Raw genomic sequence first — 18,632 nt, forward strand, 5'->3', positions numbered from 1 at the left:
GGGTCCAGTGGGGCAGGCACTGGCGCCGGGCACAGGCCTCACTGTGGAGGCTGGAGCCGGGGGCCACACTTGGGCTGGTCTGGCCCCACACTCTCAGGGGGGACACGCCCTCTCTCACCCTATCACTCTGTTTGGACCCAGAGCCCCCAGAAAGGGAGACCCAGGGAGAAGGCCTAGTAATAAATCCACCTGGAGGACTTACTTGGCACAGAGTTCCTGGGAGAGGAGGCAGATGAAGGGAGAGGGCAGAGAGGCCAGGGCTGAAGCGATGGGAGCCCAGAGGAGCCTGGGCCAGGCTGACCCTCTGCCCTCAGGCCAGGGTGGGGCTGGGGCTAAGTGAGCTGGGATGCCCACCTGCCTGCCTGAGGCCCTGAGACCACAGCCCCAGGGCTCAGAGAGGGGGGCTGAGCATCTCAGCAGCAGTAGGTGGACGGAGCTGTTCCCCTCCAGCTCTCGGAGGTGGCTGTGTGGTGGGGAGCTCTGTCCTGCTCCCCAGGGAGGCCAGTGGGTACTGCAGCAAGTCGCACTCAGGGTAGACTCCCAGCTGAACTCCCCAGTAGGAGAGCAGAGAAAGCAGCACAAGATAAGCATGATCTCTGAAGGACTTTAGGAGAAGGAAGGGACGATGACACCCCCTCCTTCCTTCCCCCCCACCGTCCTGTGGGTCCCAGTGGGTGTGAGATGACATCCCCGCAGGTCAGCGCCTCTTGGGGCCCAATTAAGGCCTGGTCTTTGACCTGTTCTCCAAGCCAGGACCCACTTCTCCTCCTGCTGTTCCCTCAGAGGGTGCCCGAGCCCTCCCTGGGGGCAGAGCAAACTTGGAGCTGCTGGGAATGAGGACACCCCTCACCGAGACCTAGGCGGTACTGAACTAGTGAAGCCTCACCCCGGCCAGGCAGAGGAGCGACGTCTGGGGGTCCCTGGAAGCTGCTGGGTTGGAAGGGTTCGTCAGCCCTCCATCTGCCCTGGTCATTGTCAGGGCCTCAGCGGGCTCCAGAACTGGCAGACGGTGCGGCCTCTGGTTCGCTGGGCCACAAGGAGGGCTGGGGCAGCTCCCTTGGCGGGCGGTGGTGGGGTGGAGTCTTTCTGCAGGCTGGGCATGGCATCTGTCCTTTTAAGGAAATGTCCAGGTGCAGTGCTGGCCAGCAGCCAGCTCAGCTTCCAGGGCACTGGTCAGAGTTACCAATGGGGCCGGGGGGCTTCTGATTAGAGTCCCCCCTCCACCTCCTCGAACCTGCCTGGAGTGGTGGGCAGGACCCAATGCATGCTGACTCCCCTCAGTCCTGCCCAGGGGCTGTGGCTTATGGCCAGGGCGCTGGCCCTGGGACTCAGCCCTTTCCTCCCCTCTGCCATCTTTGCCAGGAGAGGGGCTCCAGAGGGATACTGAGATATGGGGACACTGGCACCATCTGGGCCTGGTAGAGGGGCCACTGGGAGGTTGGTGGCACCCTTGTCCTTGAAGCCATCCAGAGCTCTAGTGAGTGCTCACCTGCATGTGAAGGGGGGAGGCGGTTCTCAGTTCATTTCAATAAACACTATGACGTGCCAGTGACCTTTCTGTCTGCCCAGTTGGGGGACTAGGCTGGGTTATGGGGACTGTGCTGTGCCCCGAGTGTGGTGCAATGAAAGGTCTGTCCCTGGGTGCTGGGCTGTCGGGTGTTCTGAACGGATGGCGTTGCCTGGCGTTTACTCACAGCGCACGCTGGGTCAGGCCCCGAGCTGGGCTGGACATCCTGAGTGCATCGTGTGTTGGTCACAGGGTACCTTGGTCTCTGTGTGTGTTCCCCTCCCCCCAGGAACGCAGCCCAGCCGCAGACTCATTCAATCTCCTCTTTACTGTGGATGTTACCGTCACCATCACAGCCACTGGGAGGGGCACACAGCTTTAACCCCCTGTGTGCTAAGGGGAGGGTGGGGCATTCAGGGCTATAAAACTAGCTATATACATAGAGTGTTCTAGGGAGAAAGCCACGCTGAGCACCCGTGTCCGGGCACAGTGGGGGTTGGGGTCTGGAGCTCAGGCGGGACCAAGTGGGTGTGTGCACGTAAGGACATGCTGGGGAGGGGCCCTGGTGGTGGCACGAACACTGCCAAGGCTGCCTGCAGGGCCTCGAGCAGCTTGGCTGGGTGGGTGACCTCTGGGTCTTCCCAGGTTCCTCCACATTAGGGGTGGACCCCCCAGGTGGGACCCCTCCCCACCACCCAACCTTGACCTTGAAGCCCAGAGTGGAGGGAGAGGTGGCAGGATCAGGTCTCTGACAGGTGTCCAGTGTGCGTCCCCTTTCCCCACTCGCTCCCCAGATCTGGGGGCACCAGCCGGCCCCTTCCTGACACTGACTACGGACCAGGGCAGGGCACATCCACCTGGTCGGCCAGGGCTGTGGAGGGTGGTGAGGGAGACCCAGGACCCCTGGCAGCGAAGTGACAGCCCTGGTCTCAGAGAGGAGGACTGCATGGAAAAATGTCTCTGGGACACCCCATCAGCGTGGAGACATCCCCAATCCGCAGGCATCACCCACAGACACTGGACACCAGGGAGACCGCCGGGGGGCCTCCACAGAGACAGATTGGCACTTAGGGACCACCACAGACCAGTTGCCGCAGTGACTTCCATAGAGACAGAACCTGGTCATCAGGGAGAACCCACCCCCGGGGGTGGGGAGGGTCACCGTGGTGGCCAGACCCAGAGGCAGCAGGCCACCCTCTCAGGTGCAGAAGAGTGGTGGCCCCTAGCTGACGCGGTACGTGGATGTGTTCTTCGGCTCTGTGCTGGGCACACACCAGTCGCCGGCTTCCTGGATGGTCTGGTAGTGGCGCCAGGCTGACTTGTTGTAGACGGGCAGGCGCTCCACTGAGTCCGTGGACAGGGCCTGGGGAGTGGCAGGGTCAGCCTGTCCCCGTCCCTGAGCCCGGCCCCCGCTTCAGCAGAGCACCCTCTCCCCAGGGTGGGCTCTGCTGGCCCCTGACCCATACGTCCCAACCAAAGTTAGAATCAGCCCAGCCACCAGCCACTGGCTGAGACCACTGTCCCGGGCCTGGAAAGACCCGTGGAAGCGTCTGTTCCTTCTGTGTCCTGCTCAGGTCCATTCGAGAAAGCTGCTCCCCGAAGGGTCAGGGAGGGAGAGGCAGGAGGCTGGGCTGTGTGACCCTGACAAGGTAACCAACTCTGGACCTCTGTCTTTGCCTCTGAACTTAATGACAAGACCTGCGGTCCCGCCGTTTCCTTCTGGGTCTAACAAGGGAAGGGTGCCGGAACAGGGGTCTTAATCATGGACCACAGACCCCCTGACATTCCTTGCCAAGTTGTACGTGTCTGGGGGGTGGGGTTATTCAGGTTGAGGACCTGTAGCTTTGCTCTGGTTCCCAGAGTCTGGAACTTGGAAAGAACTGGAGGGGTGGACAGGAAACCTAACAGCAGGCCCATCCTGCCAGGGCCCGTCGGCGAAGGCCTCCTCCGGCCGGGCTCTCGGGCAGGGCCCTCACCTTGAGATAGATGACCGCGTCGGTCCCGAAGCCCTCCATGGAGAAGAGCTGCAGGTCTCCCTGGAAGTACTTGGCGTAGAGGCGGGAAATGGGGAGCCCATAACCAAAGCCAGCCTGCAGGGGGCAGGAAGGCAGCGGTGAGGAGGCTGGGCCTGCTGGAGCCGCAGGGATGATGCCATAAGGGAAGGGTGCATGCAGGGGGCTCCCACAGCTGGGGTGGGGACGGGGCAGGAGAGGGGCTTTGAGGAGGAAGTGGAATGCGGGATGAACGAAGGGAGTCACGAAGGGAGTCACGGAGGGAGGAAGAAGGGCTGGGCGGGGAGAGGAGGTCTGGGCAGGTCCCTGGGTTCCTGAGTCTCAAGTTCCCGAACAGGGAGGTGCTGAGGGAGGCGGCAGAGAGACACCTGACAGGTAGGTAGGTGGGTGCAGGGTGGGGAGACACGGGAGGAACAGGGGGCCCAGACTCAGGGGAGGTGACCGACACCACACACAGCCACACAGGAGCGGAGGGAACGTGGACGTGAGGAAGCGAGAGGAGAAAAGAGAGACAGCATCCTTCAGAGGTGGCCGGGCGCGGGAGCAAAGCCATCTCACCAACGGGGTTCCCCCGGTGCCAGGCTGCGGGGTGGGTGCTGTGGAGTACATGTAGCTGAAGAGTCGCTCGATCTTCCTCAAGGGGACACCCCCACCTCGGTCACTCATCTGGGGGAGAGGGGACGTGTCAGGGACCTTCCAGAGTTCAGTTTCCCCCCCACACCCACCCCTGACCTTCTCATGGCCTCCCCACCCCGGGATCTGCCCGCCACGTGGGAGAAAAGGAGAGCCCACCCCAGGCAGGAGGGAAGGTCCCGCCCACAATGCTCTCTGGTCTTCAAGGCCAAGGGTCACATACTTTGATGGACAGATCTTCCTCACCCAAGGCCACCATGACCTTGATGGGTGGGAGAACGAGGCTGGATTCGTGGCTTTCCACGGTGGCCCGCATGGCGTTCTGCAGAGGGGACGAGGTCAGAGATGCACGGGAGCAGCCGGCCCTGACCGTGCTCCCTCCAGGGACAGCCCCCGGCCTGCTCACCTTGAAGAGCTCAAAAAGCATGTGGTAGAGGTGGGAGGGGACATAGACCATGTGAATCGGCTGCTTGGAGTTGGCTGCTGTAGGGAAGGTCAAGACCAGAGGTCAGGGAATTGTCAAGAGGTCACCACTCAACTACCTTACCCAAAGCAGGACCCTCGCAACCATTCTTCTTTTACTAAAAGACAACCCCTGCCCCAAAGTTTTAACTGGGCGCGTGGCTGCCCAGCTGGAGACTAAATCCCCGTCCTCTCCTGAGCTGGAGCAGCCAGGTGACTCCTGGCAGGGCAGTGCTCCACTCCTGGGCCCTGCTCTCTACACCCTCCTTGCCTTCCTCCAGGCTGGAACCGAGACCTGGGGGTGGGCAGCCAGCTGTGGGCACTGCCCCACCCAGGGGCTGGCGAGAGGGAAACCTCCTCGAGAAAGCCACTGGTACTGGGGTTTGGGAAGGCAGCCAAGCTAACACATCACCATTGCAGGACCCCGTTTGATTTGCTTCCTGTCATTTATCATGATCTGACATTATCTGTATTTACTCGTTCTTGGTTAAAGGCCTCATTCCCCAACCTCCCCAGCACCAAGAACATGAGCTCTATGAGAACAGGGATCTTGCCTGTCTTCTTGTTTACGGTTTCCTAAATATTTATCAAATGAATTAACAAGAATAATACAATAATAGCTCTGCTGCTCCCCGTCTAGGAAACTGTCCATTTCCTGCTCCCCGTCTCACCATGCTGTCCTATGTCCCCAGCCCCGAGACACACACGGCCTCGTGCTCACCATTGATCTCCTGGATCTCCAGGTCAGGTGAGGCCATGTAATACTTGTCGCATAGGAGCTTGGCCATGTCGTAGGCATCTGAGGGAAGACGGGGCCAGTCAGGCAAGGGGCGGCCCACCCAGTCCTCTTGACACTGACCCTGGGCGTCACCAACATTAAACCCATGAGGCTGTGTCCCACTCACTGGGGAATGGGTTGCCCCCCCGCCAGGTGAGCTTGGGGAGGTCCCTGAGGCTCCTCTGCGGGCCAGGCACAGTAGGGATGGCTCACCTTTGACCACCTCGGAGACGTTGCAGTTGGGGTCGATGCTGCCGATGTGTTTGGGGTGGGCTGGGTTGGTGCTGCCGTCAAAGATGAGGGCTGCGGGGTGGGGGAGGGTGCTGCAGGCTGGGCCACCGAGCCTGCCCCCAGCACCCCGTCTTCCCCTAGGGATCCCCTACGCTCTACCTGCACCGCTAGTGCCTCTGCGGGCTCCAGTCCTAAAGCTGCACCCCTCTCTCCTACCCTGTCTTTCCTGACCCCTGACCCCTCTACCCCGGGCTCAGGCCAGTTTTGGACCTTCGCAGGCCTGGAGCATTCTTCACCCTCACACCACACCCCACATCACATTTATTCTTGTCTTTTGCTGTAACATGGTAACTTTTATCATCCTGCTTTTGGAATTATTTGAGCACGAGGAACTGGTTTCATTTACAACTGGCTGTAATTTCTCAACAATCACAGTGACTCCTCCTGGGATAAGAAACTCTAAACAAACTGATTTTGAACATAATGAGACCTTCAATGAATACCAAAGAAAAATTTTTAAAGATGTGACATAATTTTACATTTTACAAACATTTAAAACAATAAATTTCAATGCTGCCATTTTCTTTTTCCATTTTGGAAGCAGTAACTCCTTTTTTGGGGTATTGAATGGTGGCCGAGGCCCCTGAAATAGCTGGCTGATGTGCCCCTGCTGCCCACTGGGGCCCAGCACCCCTCCCACAGCCTGAGCACCCACTGTGCTGGCTGGTCACCCCTCCCACAGCCCGAGCACCCACCGTGCTGATCACCTCTCCCACAGCCCGATCACCCACCGTGCTGATCACCCCTCCCACAGCCCGAGTACCCACTGTGCTGATCACCTCTCCCACAGCCCGAGCACCCACTGTGCTGGCTGGTCACCCCCTCCCACAGCCCGAGCACCCACTGTGCTGATCACCCCTCCCACAGCCCAAGGACCCACTGTGCTGATCACCCCTCCCACAGCCCAAGCACCCACTGTGCTGGCTGATCACCCCTCCCACAGCCCGAGCACCCACCGTGCTGATCACCCCTCCCACAGCCCGAGCACCCACCGTGCTGATCACCCCTCCCACAGCCCGAGCACCCACCGTGCTGATCACCCCTCCCACAGCCCGAGTACCCACTGTGCTGATCACCCCTCCCACAGCCCGAGCACCCACTGTGCTGGCTGGTCACCCCTCCCACAGCCCGAGCACCCACCGTGCTGATCACCTCTCCCACAGCCCGAGCACCCACCGTGCTGATCACCCCTCCCACAGCCCGAGTACCCACTGTGCTGATCACCTCTCCCACAGCCCGAGCACCCACTGTGCTGGCTGGTCACCCCCTCCCACAGCCCGAGCACCCACTGTGCTGATCACCCCTCCCACAGCCCGAGCACCCACCGTGCTGGCTGGTCACCCCCTCCCACAGCCCGAGCACCCACCGTGCTGATCACCTCTCCCACAGCCCGAGTACCCACTGTGCTGATCACCTCTCCCACAGCCCGAGCACCCACTGTGCTGGCTGGTCACCCCCTCCCACAGCCCGAGCACCCACTGTGCTGGCTGATCACCCCTCCCACAGCCCAAGCACCCACCGTGCTGATCACCCCTCCCACAGCCCGAGTACCCACTGTGCTGATCACCTCTCCCACAGCCCGAGCACCCACCGTGCTGGCTGATCACCCCTCCCACAGCCCAAGCACCCACCGTGCTGATCACCCCTCCCACAGCCCGAGTACCCACTGTGCTGATCACCTCTCCCACAGCCCGAGCACCCACCGTGCTGGCTGATCACCCCTCCCACAGCCCAAGCACCCACCGTGCTGGTCACCCCTCCCACAGCCCGAGCACCCACCGTGCTGGTCACCCCTCCCACAGCCCGAGCACCCACTGTGCTGGTTGATGAGCATGCGGATGGAGATGCGGCTGAGGTAGAAGCGGTCCAGGAAGTACTGGATGTTCTGGTTGGAGACAGGGTCATCGCCGTATGTGTCCTTGTACTCGAGCACACCCTGTGCCATGGTGGGCACCACGTCGTTGTGCCGGTTCCGGATGGTCACCAGGGCGTCAGTGAACCTGCAGGGGAGGGCAGATATTCACCCCCAGCCGGCCCAGCCCTGGGGACGCCCTCAGGCTCCACTTCTGACCACTTCTGGAGAGCCACGGTGTCCTCACCCATGCCACCCTTCCCAACCCGACAGGCACACAGTGCCCTCCCTGCTCCTTCTGAAGCCCATCCCGAATCTCCCAGCGGCCTGTCTCACAGCTTTCCTGCTCAAAAGCCTGGAGTTCTCGGTCCTCCCAAGGGCAGGGCCTGGATCTCACCCATCAGACTCAGGGCACACTGAGAATGGAGTGGGTGTCTCTCCCATCACACCGGATGTCCCTGAAGGTCAGGGTCTTTTCTTCCATCCTGCTGGTACTTCTGCCCCTGGGGCTATGACTCCAGATGTCCTTCACCTACACCTGAATTCTCACCCCCAGCCAGAGCCCCGACTCACTGGCTCAGGGTACGGTGGTCCTCGGGGTCCTTGTCCAGGAACTCCATGATGTCCAGGAGACTCTGAACATACCTGTGTGCAGGGCACGGGAGGAGGCACAACCTCAGCCTTGGGCCTGGCTAGGCCCCCTCCCTGCCCCCTCAGGGGGACCTCACTCTTGTGCTGCTCCTGCTGCGGGCAGCCCACGGAGCCGTACCTGCTGACAAGCCGTATCGCAATTTTTCTCTATCCGTTTCATTTGTACACCAGTCTCCCTGACAACCCAGTCAGTTATGCAAGAAACCTCCAATGTGCTGGTCCCCCTGATAGCGCCTTTGCTTTGGAATCCTAGAATAGTCGTCTCAGAAGGGGCTTGGAGATCGTCCCACCCAAGAGGCCTCACAGATCAGGAGACTGAGGCTGACGCTGGGGAGGGGAGGCTGGAGCAAGGGCCTGCGGTGGGACGAGGCGGGAGGTCCGTAACCTCTCTGGGCCCCTCCAAGGAGGCAGCTCCTAATGTCTCCCCCGCAGGGTTGTTGCTGCATTTTAGTGTCTCTAGAAAAGGCCCCACCGTATCAGGAATCAGTCCACGTCCACGGCGCTCCGGCCTTCACTGTAACCTGGACCAGGCGGACAGGCAGGGACCAGCCCCACCGTGAAGTCTCCTCAACTGAGGCCCGAGGCAGCCCACAGCTGGCAAGTGGCACAACGAAGACACCCCCGGCCAGTCTCCAGCACTCGGCAGCGCTGACACGCCGCTGTTGACGCAGTGCCCTCTGCCTGGAATGCCTTCCCCTTAAGCCCAGCCACTGCGCTCTTCCCTCTCTGCCTGCGACAGCAGAGAAGAGGGTGAAAGGAGGAGCTTTGGAGCTGGCTCCCCTGAGTCCCAGGCCTGGCTCTCTTCCAGGTTGAGCTGTGTGGCCCGGGGTAAATCATGGAACCTCTCGGGGGCTGAGTTTCTTCACTGGGAAAATGGGGGTGCTTTTTGGTAAGGGTTAAATGTGCTAATTAGCACAGTGCTTAGCACACAGTGAGTGCTCTCTGAATGCGTGCTCTTATTATGAATGGTGGCTCAAAAGTTGTCAACAGCTGAGTGCATCCTCTGAGCTCCCTGGTGGCACCCAACACCCTCCTACTACTGTAGGCTCTGAATCACACCATGTTTGGGTCCCCCACGCCCTGGGGAGCCGCACCACTGCCGGCAGGGATGGGGCTGTCTCAGCCCTGGAGCTCCCTCCTGCCCTCCCTGCCCAGGGCCAGGCACAGAGTTTGACCGGGGGAGCTGCGGCTGCTGACGGGGTGGGGGCCCAGAGAGCAGAGATCAGCTTCCTCCCAGAGCCCCCCTCGCCATCCCTGCCACCCCAGTGGACAGTCGGAATGGCACTCCTAAACTCCTGCGACCTCGCCTCAGCCTCCCTGGAGAAGAACAGCAGCTGACACAAACCTAGTGACCACTAATGCCCACCAGAGTCCCACACAGGGTCTCTCATCTCCTGACAGCCGCGATGAGCACAAGGTATCTCCTTCCTTCTGCAGATCTGGGAAGGCCCCATTCCCCAACCCCCCAGCACCAAGAATGTAAGCGCCATGAGAACAGGGACTTTGCCTGTCTTGTTTACTGTTCAATAAGTATTTATCAAGTGAATTAATAATAACATAATCATGGCTCTTTTTCTCCCCTGTGTCCCACAGGACAGGTAATATGCCTCAGGCCACACAGTAAGCAGCAGGCTGGGATTCAAACCCAGGTCTGTGGGACTCCAAGTCTACACCATGGGGCCAAGTGCTCACTGTGTCCACCAGCCCTGACCGTGCTGCTGCTGCTGGGGATGGCGATGGTGGCGTCTACTGGGCACCGACTGAGCTTGCCTGCTCCCCACTTCAACCTCCATGATAACCCTGGGTAGAGGTGCTACTGCTGTCCCACAAGGAAGTTAACATGCAGGGCTGGGGTTGCCACGCCCAGGCCTAGTGACTCCAGACCCCCCTGTTCCCTCACCACGCCCGGGATGAAGCTTCATGCTCACATGCTTCTTACAGGGAGAGGGGATGTGGAGAGAGAACCTGCAGGTGTGCGGTGCTGGGGGGCAGGTAGAGAGAGGATGGGGAGGAGCCAGCTGCAGAGTGGGGCCCTGGGACCCCTTCCCATGACCCAGGGGGCGGGGAGGGGGTCGGAGCTGGGAGGCCACTCCCTGCCTGTGCTTGGCTGGGGTGGGGTGGGCAGGGTCAGAGTCCCAGCCCTAGGGGTAGGGCAGTGCTCCAGCTCTGGGTACCGCCCCCTTTGTGGCTGCTCAACGAACCCTGGAGAGCAGAAATGGGGCCTGGTCACACGCACCAAAGTGGAGCAAAGAGCACTGCCGCTGCACGGACTGACAATGGGAAGCAGGCGTGGAGTCCCTGCCTGCCGCCCTCATGGGGCCGCTCCTGCAGGGCCGCAGTCCCAGGCTGCTCTCGGAACCGAGAGGAAGAGAAGGATTTTCCCAGAAGGCCCTGCCTCTGCCCTGAAGCCCCCCAGGTGCCTGGCACACGAGATGTCACCCTTGGGCCAGATCTTGGTCTGGAAGAGACAGATACTGGGGACCGAGCTGCAGTGGCTCCTGGGCTGCCCACCCCTGAGTGGGCCAGAGAGAGAACGGGGCTTAGACAGGGGAGGCCCGAAGGCAGGGGAGCAGTGACAGACAGGCACTCCCAGGCAGGACAGGCAGTGTCCACCCCCTAAGACCTGGGGAAGGCCCAGGGCCTCTGACCTGCTGACCGCTGCGGTAACAAGGCCACCAGGATGCCCCTGGTGAGATCTCGAGCTTCCAACTCTGGCCCAAGGTAACGTGGAGGTCCACCCTGACCCTCCCTCTGGGGCCCTGGGCCAGTCCAGAGCCCTGGGTCTGGGAGGCAGGAGGCGGGCACCGCAGGCAGGGGCAGAGAGGGGCTGAGTGTGTAGGGGTGTGGGAATGAGTCTGGCGGTGGGGGGAGGGGGAGGAGGGCCCTGCAGGCCTGTGTGGGAGCGAGAGAGGCTGTGTGTGTAGTCTTCAATGTGTGTGCCCCGCCCGTGGGTGTGTGCAAGGGTGTGCCCTGTGCACTAGTGTCCACAGCTGCTGGGGACAAGGGTGTGAACCAGGCGGTGAGGAGGTTGGCTCGCTGCACTGAGGGGAGAGTGGCAGGGTCCTGGCTGGGTGGAGGGATGGCAGGCGCGGCCCTGAGCCACGCAGGCTTGGGTTCCGCTGCTGGCTGTGCCCTGAAGAGGCCACTGAGCCACTCAGGTCCCCATCTGCAAAATGCGGTTCACAGCAGTAAGCACTGCGTGGGCCCAGGTGTAGACAGAGGAGATGATGCAGCGAGTACGCGCTCAGTGAGTGTCGTTCCTACTCAGCTTCTGCTCCAGTTATGCCAGTCGTAGCTGTGCAGTTGTGGCTGCGAAGTCGGCGAGCTAAAGCCCCGGCTCCGGCTCCGGCTCCGGCTCTGGTGCAGCAGGTCCTGGTGCCAGAGCCACTCCCCGGGGTTGTTATTCTTCTCAAGGGCAAGGACTGGTTCCCACAGCGTGGGGGTGGGGAGCCCCACAGGCAGGGTTTGGGGTCCACATGCGAGGGAGGCTCGAGAGAAGGTGCCGGCCATACCGCCTCCCACCTACGAAGACTCTCAGTGACAGCAGTGACTCACCATCATTTGAGTCTACTCTACAGCTCTTACTTAACCCTGCATTTTCTGGAAGCACAGCCCCACTGAGAGGCGCGAAGGTCGGCCCTTTCGCGCTCCAACAACACTGGCCACCAAACAATCTTTGTAAAGCGAATGCTACTTTCCCACGGACTTGAACTTGCACCTTGAACTTGGAAATCTCTGGCTCTGCATCACTGCCCCAGGGCGCAGCCTTCTTCCTCTCCCCCCATGAAAGATCCAGGTCCAGCCCGGGTTTGAACCCTGGCTCTACCACCTACTGCCAGAGGCTCTCAGCCAAGTTTCATCACCTCTGTGAACCTCAGTTTCCCATCCAGAAAACGGGATGACAACAAGACCTCCTTCATAAGGTTATGAAAATTAAGCAACTTACTACCTGCAGACACTTAGGACAGCTGTGGGACACAGCAAGCCCTCGGGGTATGCTTGCTTTTGTTATTGTCATTATTTATGACCACATTGTCTGAGAAAGCTCACCACAATGACATCATCTTTGGCCTGGAGGTGCCACTGCCTGGAAGCTTGGGGACAGGACTACTATTGGTAGAGTCCTGCGCACTCTTCACATCTAGCAGTGGCACTTTGGCAATGGCATTTGACGCTCAGAAACAGAATGGGTCCCCGTGTTATAGATGAGGAAGCTGAGGCTCAGGAAGACCATGTGGCCTGCCAAGGACTGAGTGTCCAGCAAGCCTCAAAGTCAAGCATGCTGACGCCAAGGCTAGGGCTTCCCCCGCTGTCCAGAACAGCAGCCCACAGCCCCCAGAGTGGCCAGCTGAAATAATTTACCAGGTTTCTTTAGAACTAGGAGCCTTCAGCCTGCTCACAGTGATTCTGCCTACAACCTCTCCCCAGCTGATAGACACTCCGTTAGCTGTCCCACATGCTAACCATTTCCACTGCGGCCAATTGCGTTTGTACAGGGCTTTTCTGTGTTCCCAAGGGGACGTCTTGCTCCTTGCTCATCAGACTCCAGCTAGTTGCGAGGTGCCCTGGTAAGTCGCCCCCTTCTCTCGTGAAGACCCTGCCCATCTTCACCACCTCCATCCATCCCAGCAGGCAGGCGGTTCTCCTAGAGGAGATCTCCACTCTCTCACAGGCAGCCACCTCCTCCCTGTCAGGAAGTCCTTCCTGCCCTCACACCTCAGTCTCTCTTGCTGCAGCCGATGTCCATTGTCCCAGGCAACGTTCTTAGCAGGCTTGTCTCCTCAGTGTGTCAGGATGCGTGAGCCCTGGGCCTGCTCCTCTAGGATGAATCACCCACTGGGGGAGTGTTCTCTCTGGTCTAACTTCACTCCCTCCTGCTGTTACTTGACATTACTTCCAAGCTTTGAGGGAGGAAAAAGTCAGGCCAAGCCCTCACATGTGTCAGTGATTTTCAGAAAGGGACTCTGTGGGGGGCCCCCGGGGAGTCACAGGCAGTTCAGCAGCCCCCTGCCCTCCTCCTGCATCCCTCAGCCCTCCCAGGAACACGGTGTCCTGGGAGGGGCCTGAGAAGCCCTGTCCTGGAGTCAAGGGCCAGCTAGAGAGGCGGCCAGGTCAGTGAGCCGGACGGAGCGGGAGAAGGGCTGGGGAGAACAGATGGCGCCTTCTGTCTCCTCCCCGGCACTCCACACCACCCCACGGTGGGAAGTGCTGGCTGGCTCAGAGGTCCTGGACCTCCGAGGGGCAGGGCACAGCAAGGGGTGACCTGGTTGGGCTACATGAAAACCAGGCTGTGCGCTCCAGGCCCCCACCCCACCTTCACAGCCTGCACTATCAGCACAATATCCACGAAGCACATTCTCCACTCCCTGGCCGGGTGCTGTCCCGTCTCCACACCTTTGCCCAGGCTGTTCCTTTAGCACGGAATGCCCTTCCCTGCCTTCTAGCTCTGGGCTTGCCTAGGTACCCCGTATGGTACGGTGACAAGTCCCCTCCCCTTGTCCACTGCAACTTCCCCACACCTTCTCATTCAACCAGCGTTCATTGTGCACCTACTGTATACCGGGCCCTGTGTGTACAACATTGTCCTGGACCATATCTCACTTAATTAGAATAAGTCAGGTATGCACAAGTCCATGCACAGGAAAAGTGCTGCAAGGGCACAAATAAATCTTTTGAAACCTGAACAGTGTTTGGTTATGGGGTAGAGGATAGTGGCTGGCACTTTCTTCTATCTACTTTTTTGTGTTTTCCAAGTGTCAAAGTGAGCGTGTTATACTTCCGTAATGAGGGAAAGAAAACCCAATCAATGTTCCTTTTCAATAATGTTTTGATTCTCAATTTAAATAAAATGAGCTCTTCGGCAGCTCGCTGCTCCTACAGCCAGCTATGCCGCACTTAGCGCGCCCGGCCTGGGCGAGGAGTTTCATTCCCCTCCGGGTCCTGGGCTCCCTGAGGGCAGCTGCTGCTGTTTTCTTAGAGCCAGCATGGTGCTGGGATCAGAGTAGGTGTGGGACATGCTCCTGGGTCTAACAGGAAACCACAACCATACCACACGACAAGCCCAGTAGAGCCAGGAGATTTCTGCACAGGCGCCACTAAAGACCAATGAGGATTAGCCATTTACATGCCCAGTGACAGAGGACACCCTAGTTCATTCTTCATGTGACCAGCCATTGGCTAATGCCATTCAGTTACTTCACCCCGGACAGAGTTCTTGAGCAAACTCTGCTGAACCTTTCCCTCTGCTCCGTGCAATAAACTTTTGGTCTTTGTCCCTCTTCAGGAGGGTTCTGTGCCAACCCTGCGTCTATTTATTTTCCAACATCCAAAACAGTCTGTCTTGCAGCTTGAACTATACAATTTGCTCAAACATTTGCTTCTTTTGTTTTTTTGTTTCCCAAAACATTACTCAAGCAAATACTGCCTAACAGACGCTGGGGTTCCAGGACCAGGGCTGGTGGCTCGTGCTCACATTAGCCTGACTTGGGATTTTGGCTGTGAAAACTATGATTTCCTGGGTGGATCCTGAGTTTCCAGAGAAAGCAGGGTGGCAAGAATAGGGCTGTCCCACAGCCTAGGCGAGGAGGTTAGGAGTGTGACCTGCGTTCCTGCTCGGGCTTAGGGTTCCCACTCGACCCTGGGAAACTCCCCAGCCTCTTGGAGCCCCTGTGCCTCCTCTCTGCCCCCACCCTCCATTCCCCAGGGCTACTGGGAGCATGGAGACTCTATCCTGGAGCCCAGGGTCACCCGGTGATGGCGTGGGAGGTGCGGGGCAGAGGCAGGGGGCTCACCAGCTCTGTACCAGCTGCACCGAAGGTGTGCTCAGCACCCTGTCGGGAAGCAGGTTGATCTCTTTCATGATGTTGGCCAGGCGCACAGGCAGCTCCTGCCTGAGGAAGGTGAATGACGTTTTCTCGCAGGCATTGCTGGACCCTGGTGGGAGAGAGAGGGGTGAGCCCACAGAGCCGCAAACCGTCTCCAGGGGCAGGTCAGCTAAACCCTTCATGGACTGAGGGGTCAAAGGGGAAGTGACCTGCTCAAGGGCACACAGCAAGGCAGCTGTCCCCATCCCCTGCTGTGCGTGACCCCCACACACATCACAGAGCCTAACACTTCAGCGGGTGGCATCCTCTCCCCAACCCTAGCTGAATCCTGCTTGCCTTTAGCCACAGGGGACAGGGCCACCCTGGGTCCATCTGAAGCTGCCTCTAGCCTTTGTCACTTCGTTTCCCTTTCTTTCCCTCCCAGCAGACACTCACTTTGGGGGCTGACCCAGGGGCAGAGGAGCCTGGGAAATCCATCCCTACCCATGGATGGCCTAGCTGAGGGCAGCTATGCCTTAACCACCACGGCTGAAGGGTCCCAGTGTTGCCTATGGCCCAGGTCACCTCACCCAGACTGTCTGAACACCCATGGCAGAGCTGCCTCTGTATGAATGCCCAGCTGTGAGGCCAACGGGACTTGAGGATGGGAGTCCACATGCCTTGCTCCTGGGTCTGGCTTCAAGATGAAGAGGGGCGGAGGACTGCCTACGGCCTTGTCCTAGAATCAGGAGACCTGAGATCTAGCCCAGACTCTGCTTCCACCTCTGTCACCCACAGCATGTCATCATCCTTTAGAAGGTTTCAGTTTCCCCTACTGTAACTAGAAGCAGACCAAACTCTACCGTAAGCCTCTCACAACTGTGCCATTTCTGTTACTAGGGTCCAGTTTGGGGGGATAGCTGCTGGGGGCTGGGAGCGCCGGGCCCAGGAGGCTTTCCTGCATAAGAGAAGCTCAGGACTCAAACAGGGCAGGGGCACAGGCAGACAAGTCCTGGGAAACAGGTGCCTTACGTCTTGGCTGCCACCTCCCTACTCCCATCCCATCAGTGACGCAGCTGTAACTCAAGCTAGGCACTATCAACTCAACTCATGAGAGACTGTCCCTCCACCCCCAATCCCCAGCTGGCACCATGGAAATACCGTGTAGACAGACAGGGCCCACACAATGCCTGTTTCAGCCGCCACGTTGGCACAGCCTTCCTCCTGTCCCAGAGCCACCCCCAGAATGCTGGTGGTGGATGATCCTGACCCAGGAACCCAGGGGCAGCGGGAAGAGGGTACAGGCAGCCTGACTGTACCTCATGGTGCCCCAGGCCCCTGCCCAGCTGGGGACAGGCTGCAAGGCTGGAATAGATTTGATCTTCAAGTGTCCTTGCCCACTAGGGCAGCTGGGCTCCAGCTCCTCCGGAGGGTGGAGGTACACTAGGCAGCGGCTCCCTCCCACTGGCACCTTCTTTTGAAAGAGCCCCCTTCCCCCACTACCCTCTCATTCTCTCTCACTCTCTGCCCGAGAGTGTCTGACCCTTCTGGCCCGGCCCAGGTCTCCTTCCAGATGGCTGCACCTCCCAACCCTGCCTTGTTCCTCCCGCCAGCATGCCCCTTATTTTCTGTCTCCCACTCAGAGTCATCAGAACAACCCTCGCTACCCCTTTAGTGCCTGGATACCACCCAGCTCCCTTCCTGCCCTAACGTCGAGGCCTCACCGCCCCTTACTCTCTGAGGCCCCTCACAAAACCCCGGAAGCCACCTTGGACCCCTCCTTCCCAGTGCCCCCTTCCCATTAACACTCCAGCCCAGGGGCCCGGCCGCCTGGCCTCCCTGTTAACCCCTTCCTGCCTGTACTCTTCCAGGCAACCCTTCCCTGTCACTCAGGGCCTCTCTTCTCCTCCGTCCTCCCAGCCACCCGCGGCCCCCCGCAACCAGCCGCCTCCCGCCCACTGCGTACCGAAGTCCAGAAACTGCTTCATGGACAGGGGGGACGGGGAGAACTTGCTGAAGTGCTCGATGTACTTGGGCGCCCCTACCAGGGACGCATTCTTCAGCAGCGCCCGGACCCAGCGCATGGCAGCGGCGGCCGCGGCTCGGGCTTGGGCTCCGGTTGTGGTCCCCGCGCGGGCAACGCTCGCGCTCGGCTCGGCCCAGCCCGGCCCAGCTACGCGGTCCGGCCGCCTCCTCCCACCCGCTGCCCCGGCGGGGCCTCCACGGCTCAGCCAATCGGCTCGCCGCGGCGCCCCGACGTCGCCAATGGCCGCGCACAAACAACTCCGGGGGAACCAATAGCCTTCCGCCCCGGCACGTGGCTTCCCCCCGGGATCCGCCCCCTTAACCCCGTGCGAGTCGCGGCGGCCTGTTGTTTTGGGGAGGCCGCGCGGAGATCTGCCTCCCGCGCATACACTCCCCTTCCCTGCGAGGGGTGAGGCCCGCGTAACCCCTTCCTCCCCAGAGGCCCGCCAGCCCCGTCGCTTCCTCTTCCACTGCCGCCTTTCTCTTGCTCTGTCACCTGCCGGCTCCTTTTAACTCTTCCTCCCCTGAATTGTCTAGGTGGCTTCCAACTAACCCCTTTCCTCCCAAAGGTACCTATCTCACCTGTCGTGAGCTTTACCTGCTCTCCCTTCACGGGTCTTGTGGGTTCCCAGTCCAGGTGACAGTGACCTAGCTCGTGAATATTTGCAAAATTCAGAACCAGGACATGGGCCTATCCTAATCCGTCCTACATAGTTGCAACCCACCCGCTTCCGCAAAGATCCGGGGGGTTCGGAAACGGCGGCCTTCTGCTCTTCCGGTGCAAAGACACCCGGAGTCAAACCCTCACGACTAGTGGCGGTGGGGACAGCAGCTACACAGTGTCAGTTTTCGAAACACTTTTCACTTTATTATTTCCTAGTCACCCGGCTGAACATAAAGCCTTGGACGTGTAACGCGACCACCTGGGAAAGCAATCTTCTTGGCACCTGGCTTCCCTAGGGACAGGTGCGGGGAGGCGATGTGTCCGGGGACTGAGAGCCCGCCCTGCCCCTGTGGCCCCGCCTCGCCGGGAGGACACATCGTGCGCCGTCTTGCGGTCAAACGTGGTATGTCGCATCCTGGGCCTAGGGCCCGACGGGCCACTTGGAAGCTTTGCTTTGCGACCATTGGGTCATCGGCCCACACTTACCAAATGCCTAATGTATGCTGGGCTTTGTGCTGGGAACAGAAAGCACAGACTGGATCAAGACACGGCCCTTTCCCTCTATCATTTCATCTCTCAGTGTGGGAGACAGCGGCATAAGTAAATAGTTACAACGGAATGTGATTGCAGTACGGCCAAACAGCACAGCTTCACGATGGAAGGGGCTCTTAGCTGAAGGAATAATAACTTGTGTGCCAGGCACTGTTTGCATGCACTAGCTCACTTAATTCTCAAGACAGCCCTATTGTACTATTTTTATCCCCGTTTTGTAGATGACGAAACTGAGACTCAGGGATCATTCTCAACTGCAAAACTGAGCTTGTTACTTCCTTGCTCACAGCCTCTCAGGGGCAATCTACTTCTCACAGGTGCCTTTCCAGCTGTGCATGGTCTGCTGTGGCTTAACTCTCCAGTCTCCTCTCCCCCATTCCCCTGCTCACCTCCCAGCCACAC

The 18,632-nt window shown here is 59.6% G+C and overlaps 1 protein-coding gene across 2 annotated transcripts; it reads right to left on the reverse strand.

Annotated features, from left to right (window-relative positions):
* Positions 1-1,822: 1,822 nt before the first annotated feature.
* PDK2 (pyruvate dehydrogenase kinase 2) lies at positions 1,823-17,771 on the reverse strand. 2 transcript variants are annotated; one of them, XM_069481224.1, is made up of 12 exons: positions 17,613-17,771; positions 16,260-16,412; positions 14,978-15,119; positions 8,109-8,180; positions 7,499-7,683; positions 5,606-5,695; positions 5,336-5,413; positions 4,559-4,635; positions 4,376-4,474; positions 4,078-4,185; positions 3,484-3,597; positions 1,823-2,870 (listed from the first exon to the last, which is right to left on the reverse strand). In XM_069481224.1, exons 3-12 carry the CDS (start codon positions 15,043-15,045, stop codon positions 2,730-2,732), a joined length of 1,032 nt encoding a protein of 343 aa, XP_069337325.1. In that variant the 5' UTR covers positions 15,046-15,119; positions 16,260-16,412; positions 17,613-17,771; the 3' UTR covers positions 1,823-2,729. The 2 variants fall into 2 exon arrangements, with proteins under 2 accessions (XP_069337325.1, XP_069337326.1); XM_069481225.1 differs by lacking the exons at positions 16,260-16,412; positions 17,613-17,771 and adding an exon at positions 16,956-17,154.
* Between the last annotated feature and the right edge of the window lie 861 nt (positions 17,772-18,632).

Source organism: Eulemur rufifrons, chromosome 9, assembly GCF_041146395.1.
Source record: "Eulemur rufifrons isolate Redbay chromosome 9, OSU_ERuf_1, whole genome shotgun sequence".
NCBI classification, from domain to species: Eukaryota; Metazoa; Chordata; class Mammalia; order Primates; family Lemuridae; genus Eulemur; species Eulemur rufifrons.

Bases quoted from the DNA above. Each gene is read 5' to 3' on its own strand.
- PDK2 (XM_069481225.1), bottom strand. From the start codon at position 17,073: ATGCGCTGGGTCCGGGCGCTGCTGAAGAATGCGTCCCTGGTAGGGGCG. The intron at 4,475-4,558 runs GTGAGCAGGCCG...TCCCCTCTGCAG, and splicing joins TGCTTTTTGAGCTCTTCAAG to AACGCCATGCGGGCCACCGT. The intron at 4,186-4,375 runs GTATGTGACCCT...CCTCTCCCCCAG, and splicing joins AGGAAGATCTGTCCATCAAA to ATGAGTGACCGAGGTGGGGG.